This window comes from Corylus avellana, chromosome 6 (assembly GCF_965113065.1).
Source record: "Corylus avellana chromosome 6, dhCorAvel1.hap1.2, whole genome shotgun sequence".
NCBI lineage: Eukaryota > Viridiplantae > Streptophyta > Magnoliopsida > Fagales > Betulaceae > Corylus > Corylus avellana.
Window position 1 is genome coordinate 4808831 of NC_142495.1, and position 19107 is coordinate 4827937.

Here is a 19107-nt window from a genome sequence, read left to right on the forward strand (position 1 = left end):
TTATTATTATTGAATTTTGGATGGATTGATAGGTATATTTCACATTCAACCATGTCAACAAAATGAAATGCTTGCCATATCCTGTTTATTTATTTGGGTAAAATGGACATATGTTACATGAGATCTGAGATACATCAAGATAAGCTTTAAACCAGTCAAAACTTTACAAGAGAAGATTTTTTTTTTTTTACAGTAGTAATGGCATTTGACAGCCAAAGTTTAGGAGTGGGCTGCAACTTTGAACAAAAGGTTGATGTCAAAAGTGGCAACAGTTATCTTGTTTCTTGTTTCGATTGATAACTTCAGACTTGGTCCGTTCCAGCTATGCTTGCTTGTAGTTGATTTCAAACTCCTAATCTACCTGCTTTATGCATATTGATATTTGACACTGCAAGGTTAGGAGTCATCATATGGAAGAAACCTTATACAGAATTCATATGGATATATCTGGTGCATTAAATGCTAACTAGATGAGGTAAATGAGTTTACAAACGCTATCAAACTAGCAACATACCACCATGTTTTTGGCAAAAACAGCCACACTCTGCAGTGGAGGCATCATTTAGGTCCTCACCAGGTAGGATGCCCATATCTCATCTGCTGGAGGAGATGGTTGAACCCAATGCCATGGTATGCAGCTGCACCAAATTTAACAGCAATTAGTATTACAGATAATGAAACTGGAAGTAAAAACATAATGCAGAATGAATGGGAGGCATTAATGGTGATTGGAGCATCAGCAAACCCGGTGGAGGTGGAATCGGTAGTATAGATGTTTGCTGCAATTTTGTTGCAGTTCTACAGTATTTGTATTCTAGTTTTCTGGAAGTGAGTGCTAGCAGAGGTGTTGTGCCTGTAATTAACGCAAGCAACATGCACCAAAAAGGAATGGCATCCTTACCTTCCTCCTGGTCTTATATATGCATCCCACGTTCTTCTCACCTGCAAGCAGTGGACCTTATTAAGATTTGAATCTAAACAAAATTTCTAATTGAACACAGTAGATAGTTGTATCTTGCAAGGTATATAGAAACTTGAAGAGACTAATTGAAATCACCTCAATAAGCGTGCCCATATCAGTATTGCTGCCATGATAATAATGATAGAACTCTAACGGTAGATTTGCCACGGATTCATAAGCTCCACTAAATCCTTGTCGCTCTGATCCTTGTTTTCCACCTTCACTGGCAGTGACTGTAGTGGGCCTTTCATTATTTTCCGTTTCAATTATTTGGTCTATACTTTCCTTATCACTGCCTTTATCGCTGCTTAGAACTTTTGAGTCAGGCCCATGACTTTGGAGGGGTTTCCTAGATTCCTCAGCAGTTGCAATGGCATCCCTAGTAGCATCTGTGTCTGCTGCAGCAATTGCCTGGCGCTCCTCTTCTTCAACTGCAGCCTGAACTCTCTCAAGAAACTTGTCATCCTCCTCGGGAAGAAAATGACCTGCATAATATGCGAACAACCATAAGTTTGTGTAATTATTGAATCAAATATATTTAACATTGCAGTACCATTTAAATCTCATTTACATAGTATCATATTACAGTTACACAAAAATAATGTAAACAAAGCCATGCATATCATTGTACCCTATCAAAAATGACAAGCATGAAGAGCCTGTCTGTTCAGTAATATGACAATATTAATCAAACTCATAGGCATTTATCAAAAGAAGAGGGGGAAAAAAGCATTGTAGTAGTCGCAACCATATCTAGTTGCGAAAAAGTAATATTTTCATACACAGTTGTTGAAGTATAACAGCAACATAATATTGAAATTAAATTCAACTTTGATGTTGAGCTAATGCACAATTTGTAATGGTCAAGAAGTATTCATATTATACTTAATGTGTGAAATGCGTTCCTCTACGGCTACAGGCAACCTGATATACAACTCACCATATTTACATTTTAAGCAAATAGAACATTTGCCACAACTGAGACAAATAAGAAAAAGAATAAGAACCATAGGAAAGCAAACCTTGTTTCTTCAATTTTTGGATCCTGATGGAACGCAACTCTTGCAATTTCTCCACGATTAATACCTGCTCAAGCTGAAATATAAAACCTAGTGTCAGGCAGAGAGATGTCAGCAACAATAATTAAATAATGGAAATTTTAGATTAGTCCTAACTCAGGATGACAGTAAGGGGTGGAGGTCCTCTAAACCGTCCAATAAATGGTAGTACCCTTCGAATTATATCAGATCATTCTATCCCAGCAGGTCTTCCACATGACAAAAAGTTCCATACAATGCGTAATTTCTTTCCCAAGAGCATGATAATGGCACTAGTAGAAAACACGGGAAATAGTATCTCACCATCAAATGATCTCATATCAGTATATGGACAGGCGAGAAAGACAAATCAAATCAGTTGGAGATAACATGTTGCGAAAAGACAGAATGAGGATAGGAAGTGAGTTCAACCCCTGTCGCCCTCTGCAGTGGTGGACGGTGTGAACACCAAAGGTGGGAAGGGGAGACCCACCTCTGGCGAAGCAACGACCTCCACTTCTTTTTTTAATTTTTAATTTTTTTTCTAAGTAACAAGGTCAACCTCTACTTCTTAAATGGTGAGCATGTTTTTAAAATATTCTTATATGAAAGTGGGGAAAGTTTTTTAAAAAGTGTTTTGCATTTTGTTTTTAAAGAGTGTTGGTGGTGGGAGCCATATCTGAAAACTCGATTGGATAACTATTGTTTGAAAAGTGTTTTTCAGTGTTTAAAAAGAGAAAAATGTTTTGAAAAAACTTGCCATTCAGGGCCAAAATATCTGAATATTCTAGATGAAAGTGTCCTTTTATGTGCAGCAAAGACTAATTACTGCACAAGCATGTAAGACACGATAAGAGGAAAGCCAATGATAATGTCTCTCAAGACAGAAAAATATGACCATAGGCTTGAACCCAGGAAAAGCAGAATGCATGAACAGGATTCATATGAGTCAATTCAATGTAGTAGGATGAAGGGAACTTTAAGGCACATCATATGGGACTATTAGTAGATATACCATTTTCAGGCACATCATATGGGAACTTTTAACTATGGTCCAAATGCACTAGGTACTCAGTATTGAACGAGTAAGAGTAACAGCATCTTAACAGACTCAGTTTCTACAGAACACATTTATGTGGCATGTACAACCAATGCTCACCTCCAATTCTAGTCTCTTTCTCTCCTCTTTTGATTTAAGTTTTGCAACTTCTTTCATCTTCTCTACCTGCAAAACCACATGCCTCAGTCACTAAGAAAAAATATTGAGCCTGCACTTTCATGCAAATTGCAAATACAACTGGTCATCAACACAAGGAATGAAAACCAAAAAAAATGAAAGCAATTGCAATCATGTCAGTGTTCTGGGTCAAAATAGAGGATCATACAACCTAGTAAAACAAATCTTTTACGGTTGTGTCAAGATAAATAAAAATTAAAAATACATAAATTTAAAAAGGACAATATGTGAAGAAATATGATAATTATTGTGCACCACTAAAAATCTTATGTTTTAACCTTTAATCTGCTCCCCTAATTATTTATTAGATAACTAAAAGGAAACAAATAATGTATCGATTAGAATATTGATTAAATGATTAAATTCACAATTTCCTATCAGCTTAAAACTTTGGGACAATTAGTAATTCAAGAGTACAAGTGCTATATTTACTTGAGGCTGGCCATACAATGAGCAAAGTTTGAAATTCTAACAAGAATGAATTTGTTTAATGAAAGAGAAGTACAGATAGTTTTGATAAGAAAAGAGGGAGTTTAGGAGAGCTGCTGTTCTTGCTAACAAATCCACATTATTCATGGTACTCATGCCAACATATGGGTTAAGCAACACAAAAGTTGCCACACTATTCTAGTTTTCTAAAACTTCAGAGACAACATCTATTGTTAAGCATGATGAAATATCTAATTTGACTCACTTTAATGATGTCCTTTATAGCCACCCAACCTGCACTTCATAACAATTAGTCACTTTCCTCTCTATAATTAGCTCCTCACTAGTTACATATACGGAACAAAAATTTTCTTCCAAAATGGATGAATTATTTTCAACCCAAAGAAACTATTAAAAAAAAAAAAAAAAAAAAAGCACTGCAAGATTTGAACTAAAGTCTATTCAGAAAGGATTTTATATCGGCTGCTAACCTAAATTGATTAGCAGTACATATTCTTAGCACCAGTGGATGACTAACAAAAGCAAATACTGGTTCAAAAGTGCAGACTAACATTTAAGTATCCAATACCTTGCGCTTTGCAATATCATTAGCAATCTCCCTAGCCCTCCATTCATCAGCTTCTTGATCAGCTTGTTCAAATCGTTCACGCTCCTAATTGTCAAAACAATAAAAGTAAAGAAACAAAATAAGCACCTGTCCAACATAAGTCCGAAGAAGCAGAAGAGATGCGGAAAGGACTTCACACGACCTTTGCACACATTTCTGCAATGCGCTTCCTCTTTCTTTTCCTCCGAAGTTTATTTTGTTTATGCTTCCGTATTTTATCAGCCAATCTAACTGCGGCAGACTTTTCCTCCCATGGACTTCTTTCATCCGTGATCACCCTAAATGGTTCAAGCTGAGCTCTTAATTTTGCCATCAATATATTTGCCGCTTCCACCGTACGCGACTCTTGGGATTCCATACTAACCCCCTTATCTTCCAAAATTTTTTTGAACCCATGAACCGAAATGCCATTGGACCCAGAACCCTCATCTTCCAAACACCCTTTACCATCTTTGATCATTACCAGCATCTCTAGCTCTTTCTCCCTATTAAGAATATAGACTCAATTACCACAACTCGTTTCGGTTGCATGCAATGTGGGATATTATAATAACAAACAAAATGAACACAAATTGCTTCCAAAAGGGCACATAAGCGATTTTACAGTGAAAAAAAGGAGTTTGCAATTGGCATTGGGACATACATTGCTTGTGCAAGATCAAGAGCATCTTGTACCTCTCTAAGCCGATCCTTCACATTTTTAGTCTTCCAAAAGGCAAACGACATGGGCGGGTTAGGCGGTAACATCGGAAACCACGGTGGCCGTGCCGCGGATTGGAATGGAGCGGGATTCATAGCTAGAAAAAAAAAAATATATATATATATATATATATATATATATATATATATATATATATAAGAGAATTAAAAAAAAAAAAAAAAAAAAAAAATTAACACAAAATTTTACAGCCTATTGAATTGCTGATTAGTGAGATACAAATAATCAGCAATTTCATATACAAATATGAAATTGAGGTCTGAAAATCCAATATGAGCTATTTATATTGTTGGAACTCTAGTGCTCCGTTTGGCTACGAAGAAATAGCGAGAGCCGCGGGGTTTAATCATTTCAGTTAGGTTTCTTAACGATCATACTAACGAAATTAAAAGCTCGATGGAACAGAAAGTGGGAAATGAATTGAGTGAGAAAACCCTAACAAACAGAAAGCTTACCTGTTCTGCGAGCTCGCTTCTGCGCGTGGCTGTGCCTTCAAACTCCAGCAGAGCGAAACGAAGATGTTTCTAGGAGGCAGAAATGATCCATGGATCTTATATTCGTTAACTAAAAAATAGGAAGGAAAAGCTCAAGCATGTGTCAGGATGGCCGAGTGGTCTAAGGCGCCAGACTCAAGTTCTGGTCTTCGTGAGAGGGCGTGGGTTCAAATCCCACTTCTGACAACCTTCTAAGTTTTACCCGTCTTTTATTTGCTCTTTAACAAAAGCGACACAGTTTTGCATGAACGACAGCATTCTGAAGTAGGCCTGGGTATCGGTCAAAACGGTCTGGTTTTAGCTCTTATCAGTTATTAACCGATAATTTTCGGTTAAACGGTTTATTAACCGATACCGAACCAATAAGAATTTTAACCGAAATTATCGGTTATAACGGTACACGATTAAACCAATTTAACCGTAAACTTTATATTGATTTATTTTGTTGGGCCAAAAATGAGTTTTTTTTTACTTTTGAGAGCCCAAATACTTTTTGTTGGACTAAAATAACTTATTAAAAATGAGTTATTTTAGGGCCCAAATACTTTCTGTTGGACCCAAATATTTGTTTTTTGGGATAAAAATTAAAGTTTTTTTATATTGATCCACCACAACTTTTTTTATATTATAAAATACATTTTTCCAAAGCAAATGGACTAATTAACATAACGAATGCTAATTAGACTAACAAAACTAGTTAATGAAAAAATGCTTTCACCAAAGGCAAAGAAATCACATCCAATGTCATCACTTAAAAAAAAAAATCAAACCTACCCAAACCCAAATTAAGATAAGGTTACATAGGTATATATATAATCTCAAAACTACGTCGTTTTGGCATCCCTATTTAACGGTTTATATCGGTTAAATGGTTAACCGATATAAAATTTCTAACCGAACCGATAAGTATACCGGTATAAAAAATTTAACCGATAAGAATATCGTTATATCGGTTACGGTTAATATCGATTCGGTCGAAACTGGTACACGGCCGATAATCGGTAACTGGTTAATCTGCTTACCCCTATTCTGAAGTATCGGCCATGGGCCCATGGGCCAAGCGGATAAAAACGAAATGAGCCACTCTTTCAGTCTTTCCCATACGCTTGTGACTCGTTCATATTATTTAATTCTAATAGATGATTATTTTGATCCACATTATTAGCAGTCTATTCTTTATCTTATCCCGAAAACAAGTGGTTTTTTTTTTTTTTTTTTTTTTTGGAGGTTATCCAGAAGGCAGACATACCATTTTTTTTTTTTTTGACAATAATATCATTTGATTCATTTCTTCATTAATCAAAATCAATATGAAATAATTTGCTCTGTACGAACAATATCACAGATACAGTCAGGTATCTCATTCCTCCAAATGTAATCTATGACACTTCTAGTAGCTAATTTTGCTAATAAATGGGCTACACCATTTATATTCCGTTGTACATGGTTAGGTTTCCAATTGGATAGAGAATTCAAAATCAATTTAATTAGCATCCTCTATAAGTTGACCATACCTACTTCCATTCTGTTTCTCGTTGCATAGCGCCATGATATTTATATGTGCATTGCCTTCTAGAATTACTTTGCTTACTTCCATGTTGTTGCAAAATTGGGCTGCATGGACTATGACCATCGCCTCAGCAGTAGTTGGGTCTAAACATCCTTTACGCATGAAGCTCCTTGCTGCAATAGCCTTGCCCTCATTATCTCTAAGACATACCAATTTTGTTTGAAGGAGATCGACATGCATTGAAATTTTGTTTGAAGGAGGATAACATTAATAAAGTGAAAATATGCCAATTTTTTTTTAATTAACATTTTTGTTTGTGGGTGGAGGGGGGGCTCCTGCCCTCTTGCTCCATAGTCCATTCCTGCACATGCATGTATAAACATACATATTTATGTGATTTGGATTTATATGATATTTTGCTTTTGGCCCAACTCTTTGTCAATTTATTTTTTCAGTCACACATTGACACAATACAAATCCCGACACAGGCCAGAGTTGCGCTTTTGATTCTTTTTGTCAAACTTCATGTCAACTATACATTATTAATTATTGTTCCTAAGAGATAGTTCAATCGGCTGTAGATCACACCTAATGAAGCGGAGGTCACTAGTTCGAATCCACCTCCCTCTTCCCTGGTATAGATATGTCAAAAAAATAAAAATGAAAAATACATTATTAATTATTTACTATCCAATAAAATAAAATTATGTTACACATTATTTTCTACTAGAGCCCCTACCATGCGGATGATTGCAAAAGTGGTGTTTTGCAACATCTAATCACCTTGTGACACCTCATTCATTTAAGAAAATTGTAGTAAATCAAAATAAGAACAAACACAGCAAATCAAAGTGAAAAAAAATAAAAAAATAAAAAAATAAAAAAATAAATAAAAAATACCCCTGGCTGTTGAACCCAACAGACTCACCGAAAAACGCAAAACCAACCTAAAAAATCGATTCTAATACCTCAAAATTCGATTGTAATGCCTTATTTTTTTTATTTTTTATTTTATTCAAAACTAAATTCTAGAAGGGAAGGTTCCTTTAGGGATTTTATCACCCTAAAGGAATCACCCTCAAGCCCCTGCCGTGACCCAGCCGTAGGTCAAGGCCAGCATTTCAGCAGAAGGAAGAAGAAGAAAGAAGAAAAAATGGGAGAGGAGCCGTCGGCAGGAATGAAAAAAATTGGAGAGAAGAAGAAATAAGAAAAAATCTAGTATTTTAGGTTGTAAGATAATTTTGTGCATTTTTACTATGTGCCAATCTCTTATCGGGGGATGCAAAAGTCCGCATTGAAGTTAAACTCATACGAAAATGGGTGAAGATTGGATGAAATATATATATATATATATATATATATATATATATATATTATCATTTCTCAATAAAAAAATCATATGCTTATAGTAGGATTTTAAAATATACATAACCTATATTTTTAGACGAGGTAGCTAGATTATTATTTATAATTATTATTATTTTTTTTTTCTAATTTATTATTTATAATTATTTAAACATAATATAAGCATGATGAATGTGAAGAGAAGAGATCATGGTATAAAGGGGTGGCAAAATGGGTACATGATACGACCCGATTACGACCTGCGGGTACCCATTACACGATTAGCCTATACACAGACACAACCCGTTTAGTTAAACGGGTAATCGGACATGACACAATTATGAGACGAAAATAGTCGGGTAACCCGACCTGACCCGTTTACCCGTTAAAAATAATCGGGGTAGACCCGACCCAACCTGTTAAAAACCTAAACTATAAAATAAAATAAAAATAAAAATAAATTTCAAAATTGTAATAATAATACATCGATACACTGTCAATGCAAAAAATTGAGTTCCAAGATATTAAAGGCTTTTATAAATGATAAGAAAAAACAAAAAACAACAAAAAAAAATGGAAAGTGACTGTAATTGTACTCCAAAAGAAATTACTAAACTCATGATTTCACCTAAACTTAAAATAAGCAAGCATATTGACTAAGTTCATTTATTAAAATAATTTTTAGTATAAAGAAATTTAATTTTGCTCAAATTACATTTCACTAAAAAAGAACTATGTATATTTCAACACAAAATATGATATATGTAATATGTTGAAATTAAATATCTCATAACAGAGATGAATTTTGCAAATCATTTGGAAAAAAAAAAATTAAGGACAAAAAGCAAGAATAATGTTTTTAAATTAAAATCATTTAATTAAATATTTAAATATAACAAAGGCTCTACCTAAATTTGTTGTCTTAGGCCTCAAAATCTATTAAGTCGGACCTACTTGAGGGGTTGGCTTGGACGCTTGGTTACTAGTAAGCCACTTGGCCCTCATCAATACCTCATAAAGTACAAAGTCTAAGTAGGGACAAAACTAAAATTTATATTTCAAAATGATCAAAATATGAATTAGATTGAGGGATAAAATGTGTCAACATTTCCATCATAGCAATAAAGAAAAAGATAATAAAAAAAAGCTAACAAAAACAAAATAATAATAATAAAAAACACAAAACTCAAAACTACATCAACATTAAATTCATAATTCATTACAAAATACTTGTCTACTTGAAGTCTCGAAGGTTCCATGATCCATCCCATGTAATTAAAGATATGAATTATGAAACACTACAAATATGTTCATTTTTTTACCCTTTTTTTTAAAAAAAAAAAAAAAAAAAATCGGGTCTGGTGGGTACTCGTCAGAGCCGGACAATAACCGGGTCTAACGGGTACTTGCTAGACCCGAATAGTAACCGTGTCTAACAGGTACCTGCCAGACCCGAACAATAACCGTGTCTGGCGGGTCGACCCGCCAGACCCGTCGAGTAGACTCGCCAAACACGAATTAACAAGGTCTTAAATGGGTAGACCTGATTAAGACCTAAACCCGATAAGGCAAAACCCAATATCTGTTTTTTTTTTTTGTGTCGTGTTCGTGTCAGGTTCACAGGTCGTGTCAAAATTGCCAGCCATGATATAATATAATCTAAAGGTTATTGAAATAGTATAATAATAATAATATAAAAGAATTATATCATGTGTTACGTCAACATGACCTTATCATATATATTAAATATAGTCCGGAAATTGAGTTAAGTTTGAATGATTCGTAGTACAATCCGGCACCACAAGTAAAAGATTCCTGTTCTACCTGTGGTGACGAGAGGCCGACACGTGGGGACATGCAACACATTGCAATGTTTTTAGCCTCATGCAACCCAAATTGTCTACCATCTTGCTTGTTGTTTGGGATGTCTTCTTTGTCGGACTTTTACTCCATCATTTGGTTTATATATATATATATATATATATATATATTCTAACAGTTTAAATTTAATTATTATTATTATTATTTTTTATGTAAAATTTGAAATTAAATTTTGACCCTAAGCTAAATTTGCGTGCACTATAATTAGAGATTGCTAAAGAATCTGTTTGGGATTGCGTTTAAGAAACATAATTTTTAAGTCAAAAAAAGATTTTGAGTAAAAGTTTTATTTTTAAGCTTTTGTCAAAAGTGTGTTTTGACAATGTTTAGGTTCTATTTGGGATTGCGTTTGAGAGATTTAAAAGTGTTTTTCACACTTAAAAAGTTAGTTTGAAGAAAAAAATACTTGTTTGGTAAAAAAATTAAAAGCGTTTTTAAGAGTCCAAAAATCATAAAAATTGTCAAAAAGAACTTTTGAAAAAACCTAAAATGAAACTTTTGTTCAAAAACTCTTTTTGACTTAAAAACTTAATTTCTCAAACACAATCTCAAACAGGCTATTAGGTTTTTTGGACCCTTAAAAGCGCTTTTAATTTTTTTACCAAACGAGTATTTTTTTTTTCAAACGGACTTTTTGAGTGTTAAAAACACTTTTAAGCCTCTCAAACACAATTCCGAACAGGCTCGAAGCCTGAACACGCTAAGAGTTCGTTTAGTACTTAAAATGGTCATTTCATTAGAAAAAAAAAACAAAAAAAGGAGTATTATTTATTATAAATGGAAAATGTAGAACATAATAGTCTTAATATTAGAGTATATATATGACTTGTTTATTTCACATTTTTTTAATTTATAATAACAGTTATTACAATCATTTTGCAATTTGAAGCTCAATGAAAGGAACAGAATGAATTGTAGCGAAGACAAGAAGGAAATACGAGGGGTTGGTCCCCTCTATCGATGCTAAATGTGTAGCTACAATAGAAAAACAAAGCAGGGTTGGTCCCCTAGCTCCATGGATGCTAAATTTCAAGCTAGCTAGCAACAACAGAAAAACAAAGCAGAGGCAGTGACATTCAGTTTTGGTGGTTCTTCATGATCAAATATATACTTCCAACAAGGAAAACAAAATTGACAGGAATTTGAAACACAAATGTCAAAGGTGATAGTATCCACTGTGGCATTTCTCCTAGCATATCTTGTCCATGTCTCCTCCCTGTCTTGTTTATTTCTCTATATATATATATATATATATATAAAGACACACAAAATAATAATAATAATTATAAGAACAAGTGTCTAGTGTCTTTCTCTTCGAATTGTGAAGCAGTGGTAGTAGTGAGATGTTTATCTGAAACAGATGCACAATCTCGATCTCCTTATCCAGAAAAAAAGATGCACAATTTCTAAATACAATTTGCTAGAGTGAAAGAAGAAGAAGAACAACAAAAAACATGACCATTTTAGAGTATAATTTCTAAGGTAGTGTTGTTTAAGGATAATTTGGGGGAGTACTACTTATTTTCAAACTCAACATCGTGGTTTTACATTTTCTGCTCAATTATTTGCAATAATCTAGCAAATTCGCAAGAAATTATGATATACCGAGTATTCATCCGATAATTTGGGCTAAGTTGTATGCCCAAACTATAAACCTTGATGGGTTGAGTGAACCTATTAAACAGCTAATCAAATCATTATAGGATGCGAGAAAACATATGATAATTGTCTCGCTACGCCATCTCAACTACTCCCATTATTCCCAACAAGCAATGGTACAGCATCCTTAACTTGCCAAAAGGCACATGGTAATTTTAAACATTGCAGCACATCAAGAGGCAAGGATTTTTGGTGTCACTACACAGCCTGGACCGTACGTCACTAATATTAAAGTGCATTAATACGTTTTAATTTATGTGGGGTGCTTTTGGTGATCATTGTAAGAAGAACAATGATGATCCCTATAAATATGAGTAATTGTTAGAGGTAAGTTTAGGAGGTATGCAACTTTTTAATGACATGAGAGGCTCTGTTGAGGGTTTAGTTCTCAAAAGCTGCCTAAAAAAGTACAAAATGTTTCATAAGTCGACTAAAAATTGAAGCAACCTCGAACTACCAAAAAAGATTTAAGTAGTTCTTATCAAGGCTCACATAACGCTTCAATACTCGAGTGGCATACAGTGTTACTAAATTGCTCTAATACCATTTTTCATTAAAAGCACTAACTACATTTGCGCTATTACTTAAAAATAATATGTTAAGTTACAAGTAAAACTCTTTAAAATCATTTAAATAGTTCAATTTTACCAAGTAAGTAACCGGCGCAATAATAAAAATAATAAAATAAAATAAAAAAGGAAAAAAGAAAAGTAACCTACTCAGTACTCAGTGTAGGACTTAACCCTATCGGGTATCACGCAAATTATGACACAAGAAAACAAAAGGAAAAACAAGAACATTGGGGGGCCCTTGGTTGACCCTATAAGCCACAAATTAAAGCCGGCTCTCTCTCAGCAAAGAGGTAGAAAACATCTCCCTCTTTCATGCCCCTGTCATGTTTGTAAAGTTCTCTTCTTTTTCCTCTACACTTTTTTTTTTTTTTGGTCTGCAGAGCATATGAATCCAAACCATTACTGTATATCCCCTACAACCAGATGCCTGAGGTTCCTGACTCATGGATGCACCTTGGGAACCACATTATATAACAAATAGCCCAACACATAAACACAAAAACACGCATGGGCATGCAACACAAACACATATAGCAAGAGGGAAATTGAAATGGTCTTATTTTAACAGGATGAAGAGAACAAATAATATGCAATTTTTTAACTTTATCCTCACAAGATGAAGGACACAAACAACATCCGATTTTCATATTGTTTTGTAAGCACAGCTATGTGTCTGTCAAGCTTGTCTTGCTTCACAAGACAAAAATTTACACAAAATAACCAGAAGAAAGAGGCCAGTGAAATAGGACAAAGAACAGGTTGTGCTTGATCTCCTACCATGTATGTACTTCTAGAAGCTCTCACCTCCTTGCTCACCTCCTTCTCTTTCTCTCTTTCTATGCAAAAGACATCATTTTTCTGAAAATAAAAAAGGTAGAAGAAGATCAGGGATATAAAGTTGTTTTTCTGAGGAGGCCAAAAAATCAAAAAGAAAGAATCAACAAACCTATTGATCTTTTGCAATGAAGAACCGCCTCATAAATTGAGCTCTCCCTATCACGGCAATCACCTGTTGAACAAACCATACTTGGTTGTGGAGATGCTTGTGGTGACTTGCTCCAGCTCTTAACTTCCGATACTCTCCTATCAATATCATCAACTCTAGTACATTTTCTTGAGCCCTTTATTTTATGGCATAAAGGTCTAAAACATCCAAAACACTTCAGCAAGATTCGCTCTAATGGTTTTTTCCATCTTCTCAGAAAATGACTGTTATGATCTTGAACCACTTGAATAGCAATTCTGGAAGAGGATGAAGAGGAAGGCATGACAGGATTGTTATTAGAGTCATTGGACACCACTATCCTAGATGGGTTGACAGATGCAGGTTTAATGACTCCATTGAAAAAAAGCTCATCAGCATGAGCAAGAGGAGGAGATTGGGATGTGGGAATTTTGAAATCAAAGTCCTGGGATTCTTCAGAGCATCTCCTCGACTTTATCATCTTGTAGTCCAATTCTTTCGAGGTGGCTGCATGAGAACTATCAAGTGATGCTCTAAATGGCCTGTCAAGTCCATCCAAGGTGGGTCTTACGTTTGACAACCAACTGTATGAAAAACTTTCAGTCGCTAAAGGCTGTGAGGCTTCCATGGTCTTTAGCAACTGTATATGCACAAGGATAAAGAATGAAGAAGACCTTATATACTCCTAGAGGGACAAGATCACATGACTGGTATCTTAAGAGTGACCACACGACCCTGGTGACCACAAGTGCACACATTGTCTATGCTACCAAATGCCAAGCAGCAGACAGATGGAACAAGAATAAATAAACAAACTAGTTTCTCATTGTTCCCTATCTATTAATGTGTCATTATTTTATTTATCACTTAGTTATATTTAATTCAAGTAGAATATCATTCATCATTATTGAAATCCATTCATATATATATATATATATATATATATATATATATATATATATATATATATAAGTTTTGCCTTTTAAAATTAACTTTGCTCTAACATAGAAACAAAAAAGAAGATAAAATAGTTGACCTGCAACAACTTTACATTAGTAGTATGCTTTGACATTCCAACTTCCTCACGTACCAAACCAAGCAGGAAACTATAAGAGTCCTTTTTCTTCTTGATGTTAAAAATATTTGATTTTAAAGTGGGTATTCAAGAGGTGCTTTTAAGATTGGCAGGTAATTGGTCTCCCCGGCCAACCCTTTTAGAATAGAAAAAAAAAAAAAGATTGGCAGGTAATTATCTAAAGCCAACACTTCAAACCAAATTCACAAGGACTCAAACACTGCAGCAACTACAACTCTAAGCCATGATAACAGGAAGAGTTCAAAGTCATGTAGATAAGGATAGTTAAAGAAACCGTGTGTTATCTGATATATTATTTTTGAAACACAAATTTGTGTTGAGATCAGCTATATGTACACCTCATGTGGGTCCCACAAATCTAATGGTTGATTTGCAAAAAAAAGTAGTGCGGAGATAAGGCAACACATGTAAAAAAGGTAATTCTTATTTGTATGTCATACTCATCTACAGTAACAGACTTATTTATAAATACAAAGCTTTCACCAACGTTTGTGGTAAGGCAAAACTTCAAACCAAATTCACAAATACCCAAACACTGCAGCAACTACAACTCTAAGCTAAGATAACAGGAAGAGTTCAAAGTCTAAAGATGCAGATAAGGATAGTTGAGGAAACTGTATTTCATCTTATCTATTATGTTTCAAACACAAATTTGTATTTCATACTCATCTACAGTTACAGGCTTGTTTATATATACAAAGCCTTCATCAACGTTTGTGGTAAGGCAGTACAATACAAAAACAGAGAACTTCATTTCTCTTACAAAGATTTTCTAGATGGTGTTCTAGAGGTCATCTCAAATTTTTAGAACATTTTTTTTTTGTCAAATTACGATTTTGGCCATTAAACTATATGCTAGATTCCAACTTCATCCTTGAAGTTTTGAAAATGCAATGTTACCTTTGTCTTGCCTTGACCTTATAATGTGAATGCTAATGTAGCAACTTTTTTTTTCCCACCTGTCTTCGTATTGTTAACAAGACATGTTAGGAAACAATAGGGCTCACAAAGTCAGAGAAGATGCCATGTCACCAGCAGCCCCAAGCGAACAGTGTGTCACATGACTCTTCTCTCTGATTTTGTGAGTCTTGCTGTGGCTTAACATGTCATGTCAATAATACAAGAACATGTTAAAACAAAACAAAAAAAGTCTACCACATCAATAATTGCCATTTTCATGGTAATAGGCTAATAGCAAGAGAGTGGAAGAGTAACATTAAAGCATTTTCGAAACATTAGGCGCTCAATTAATACAATTGATAGTTCAGAGACAAAATTGCAATTTAATTACATAGTTCAGGGACCAAAATCACATTTTGACCTACAATTTTTGTATAAGTATTTTAATCAATATGCTCATAAGTCTTTAAATAACCATATCCAAGCTATAGTTATATAGTTTAGCCTAATAGCACATAAATTGGACCTTTTCACCACTAAAGTATCATTAAATCTCAAATGCTAGAAAAATTGAAAATGCAAGTGTAATGTAAAGTCTCAATAAACATTAACAATCATCATAAGAAACACTTAGGTATTAATAAAGTAAGCAACAGACCTACAATAATCATGACACTTCATAAGTTTAGATTTGGTGTTTCATGCTTAGAAAACTTTGGTTGTCTTCTCTGCCAAAAGAATAACAAAAAAGAAAAACAAATATTTTTGTATCATACACAATTCAAATTAATCAGTTCAGCAAAATTTTTCCCAGTACCCATTGAAGTTGCATAACAAAAATTTTATGCAACAATGAAGGTGCTTGGGAAGAAATCATGTACAGCAAGGATAAAACTATTTGCGATGACTGTGTGTTTGAACAGAAGCTGCAAACATGAAAATGAAATAAAGTCTGGGATATGGTTTAAACAAAGACATAACATCAGAATATATGAGGCATAGCATGGATCGTTGCATACTTTCTAATATATTATAGATGATAAATATATAGTATATTTCCAAAGGCTAGTAAGTTTGATCCACATCACAGTGGTAAAATATCATTTTATTGCTAAATAACATCTTCTAATGCTAAAAGATAAGTCCTATTATTGATTAGGCATATTCACATATGCATACATAAAATATGGTTACAATGCTAAAAGACAAGTACATATAAATCCAGCTTTCACATGCATTAATAGTACTGAAAATTTGTGGGTTCAAAGATTCCTTGGTTAGGAGAACAGCAAGTGTTGTTCTTTTCATCCAGTACTCTACCAATAAGTCCCCAAACTATTTATTTATCATAAAAGGAAGAGGCAAATTGGCAGACAGGGGTCCCTAGCTGATCAGATATGTGTATGCTGTGATGTTTCAGAGGTATCATCCAGGTGATTAGAAATGGAAACTGACTAAAAACCAAATTTTCACCTCCACCCCAGCATTAAAGCGACCAGATGCAGACCATGTGTGCGTGAAAGCACAATGTTGCGGCAAAAAGAGTCCACACTTTCGTAAAAGCAGAAACACTTGCAAGGTAAAACATTCTTTTATACAAAATAATTGTTGTCAGCGCTGAGAGATTGTAGGGCAACTATCTAATCTGGTACTCCCTCCCAATCAAGCTAGATGTCTTGTTTGAAATTATACAGATATTAAGAAAGGAGTAAAACATAATGATCCTTCTAAGATGTCATTTCCTTTATATTTGAAGTGGCACAAATGCTAAGAGTCTTGTTTGCTTTTAGGAATAGATGAGAGTAATACGAGAAATTTAAGAACTTCTAGTTTTAGAAAGTGGACATATATTCTGGAGTTGATAATATGTGAAGACAGGAAATAAAGATCATTGTTATGAAATTATGGAACTGATGAATGTACCACAGATTCCATGAACAACACTTCAGAAAGCAAGTTCAAATACAGAAAGTAAAACCAAAAAAAAAAAAAAAAAGATTCTTTAGTTTGGACAACTCTAGTCTGTCTCCAGATTAGTTTTAAACATAGGAGTGTCATTTGCCAAAAGCATATACAAAAGCTTGGTGGATCAAGCATCAAACTAGTTGCATGATCAAACCTTCGAACACCATAATCACCAAAACATAGCAGGAAGAAAAACAGATTAGTGGAATCAGAGTTGACAACTGTTGCATCAGATTTAAGGGATATGCTAGGTGCATTAAGTGCTCCTACCAAAACAAAATAATAAGTATAAAAAAGAAAATAATAGGTGAAGGACAAAATCAATCGGTACCATATAGAAGACAAAAGGTAACAACTTTTGTGTATATAAATATGTTACGAAGAACCTTTGAAAGATCAATGGGCATTTACTTGAGTAGAATGAAGAGCAGAGCCCCAAGAATACCATCTTCCCAAAGCCCCACACCCAAATGGTATACTTTCTCACCATCAACTATAGGAGCTTACCTAATTGTAGCCGAAAGAGAATTGCAATAAAATCACCAGTCACAAGAACATGAGGCCAAGACAATCACGCCCCCAACAGACACATGCTCCAATCACTAAGACACAAATACCAATAACAAAGTCCTAAAATTTCGAATAACAGGATAGAAAAGTAAACCACATTATCCACTGACCAAAATTTTCAGATTAAAATTATACCTAAAGTTATTTTGAATTACTGCTATGAGATTTCCAATTTATGGATGTATAAAAATTATGCTTAACATTAGTTAACAAACATCAACAACCATGATGGGCATGTGTTTTATCTGCACATTTACCACCAAGTTCACAATCTAGACGGTTTATAATAAACTACATGAAGAATCAGCCGAACACAAAGTACCTGCTGTCATATACTAAGGAGGATTTTTATGAAACCATTTTGTCAACAAGTACCAACTTGCTCACCAAATTAGACGCACCTGACAAGTCCAAACAAAAGGGATGTCCATAGCATATTTAACAACAATTATAGCAATATTGAATTTGAACAATAATACAGAAGAAAACCTTGAAAGAGACAAGTTCTACAGCGACGCTTTACTTGGCTGCAGAGGAGAAGTAGGAAAGTCTATGAGTACAAATTCTATCCATGTTGCTCAGTCTTTAATAGCAAAAGTGGAAAATCAACTAACCAACCCAATTCTAATTATTAGGCTAGCTTGACAGGATGTCTTCGATTGCTATTTGCTAAGGTTCTTAATGGTTAAAAAGTACAAAAAATTTCGACTTTTAATCATTTTCTTTTCCCACATTTGCTTGGCAATCAAACAGTGCCCATTAACAAGCCCGTGAAAATTTTTATAGCAAGCAAAGAAGCATTAATCAAAAGCAGCACAAACGATCACTGAAAAAAGAAAATTTGAGGCCTAATTTTTAAATAAAGATTACCATAAAACAAAAGTAAATTCATTTCTTTTTCCCACGTTTTCTTCAATGCATTGCAGACACATTGAGGCTAATGATTGTCCTGGTTTGGGAACAAGATGGGTTTGACGATTGAAGGGTTTATAGGTTTTGCAAGAGGGTTTTGAAGAGTAGGGTTTTGGGTTTTGGGTTTTGTTGGTTGTGAATGATCGAAACGAAGAGGAAATTTCTCATAAATATATGCGAGAAAATGGCAGAGAAGACACACTAAAGGGACGAACCCAGGTCTCGACAGA

General features: G+C 34.3%; 2 protein-coding genes and 1 non-coding gene across 8 annotated transcripts; 1 reads left to right on the forward strand and 2 right to left on the reverse strand.

The window, feature by feature from the left end:
* Positions 1-54: 54 nt before the first annotated feature.
* LOC132187733 (U11/U12 small nuclear ribonucleoprotein) lies at positions 55-5621 on the reverse strand. Of its 5 annotated transcripts, none has more exons than XM_059602149.2 (10): positions 5466-5618; positions 4936-5089; positions 4435-4777; positions 4254-4337; positions 3158-3223; positions 1984-2056; positions 1058-1446; positions 902-942; positions 515-638; positions 55-388 (listed from the first exon to the last, which is right to left on the reverse strand). In XM_059602149.2, exons 2-9 carry the CDS (start codon positions 5085-5087, stop codon positions 563-565), a joined length of 1224 nt encoding a protein of 407 aa, XP_059458132.2. In that variant the 5' UTR covers positions 5088-5089; positions 5466-5618; the 3' UTR covers positions 55-388; positions 515-562. The 5 variants fall into 5 exon arrangements, with proteins under 5 accessions (XP_059458132.2, XP_059458130.2, XP_088373212.1 ...); XM_059602147.2 differs by having other exon boundaries at positions 55-361; positions 5466-5616; XM_088517086.1 differs by lacking the exon at positions 4936-5089 and having other exon boundaries at positions 55-361; positions 5466-5614.
* On the forward strand, positions 5607-5690 carry TRNAL-CAA (transfer RNA leucine (anticodon CAA)). The gene has a single exon. It is a non-coding gene; the product is annotated as a tRNA-Leu (tRNA).
* A 7404-nt stretch (positions 5691-13094) lies between these two features.
* On the reverse strand, positions 13095-19107 carry LOC132187734 (putative membrane-associated kinase regulator 6). Of its 2 annotated transcripts, XM_059602151.2 has the most exons (3): positions 18836-19107; positions 13417-14074; positions 13095-13328 (listed from the first exon to the last, which is right to left on the reverse strand). In XM_059602151.2, exons 1-3 carry the CDS (start codon positions 18836-18838, stop codon positions 13321-13323), a joined length of 669 nt encoding a protein of 222 aa, XP_059458134.1. In that variant the 5' UTR covers positions 18839-19107; the 3' UTR covers positions 13095-13320. The 2 variants fall into 2 exon arrangements, with proteins under 2 accessions (XP_059458134.1, XP_059458135.1); XM_059602152.2 differs by lacking the exon at positions 18836-19107 and having other exon boundaries at positions 13417-14254.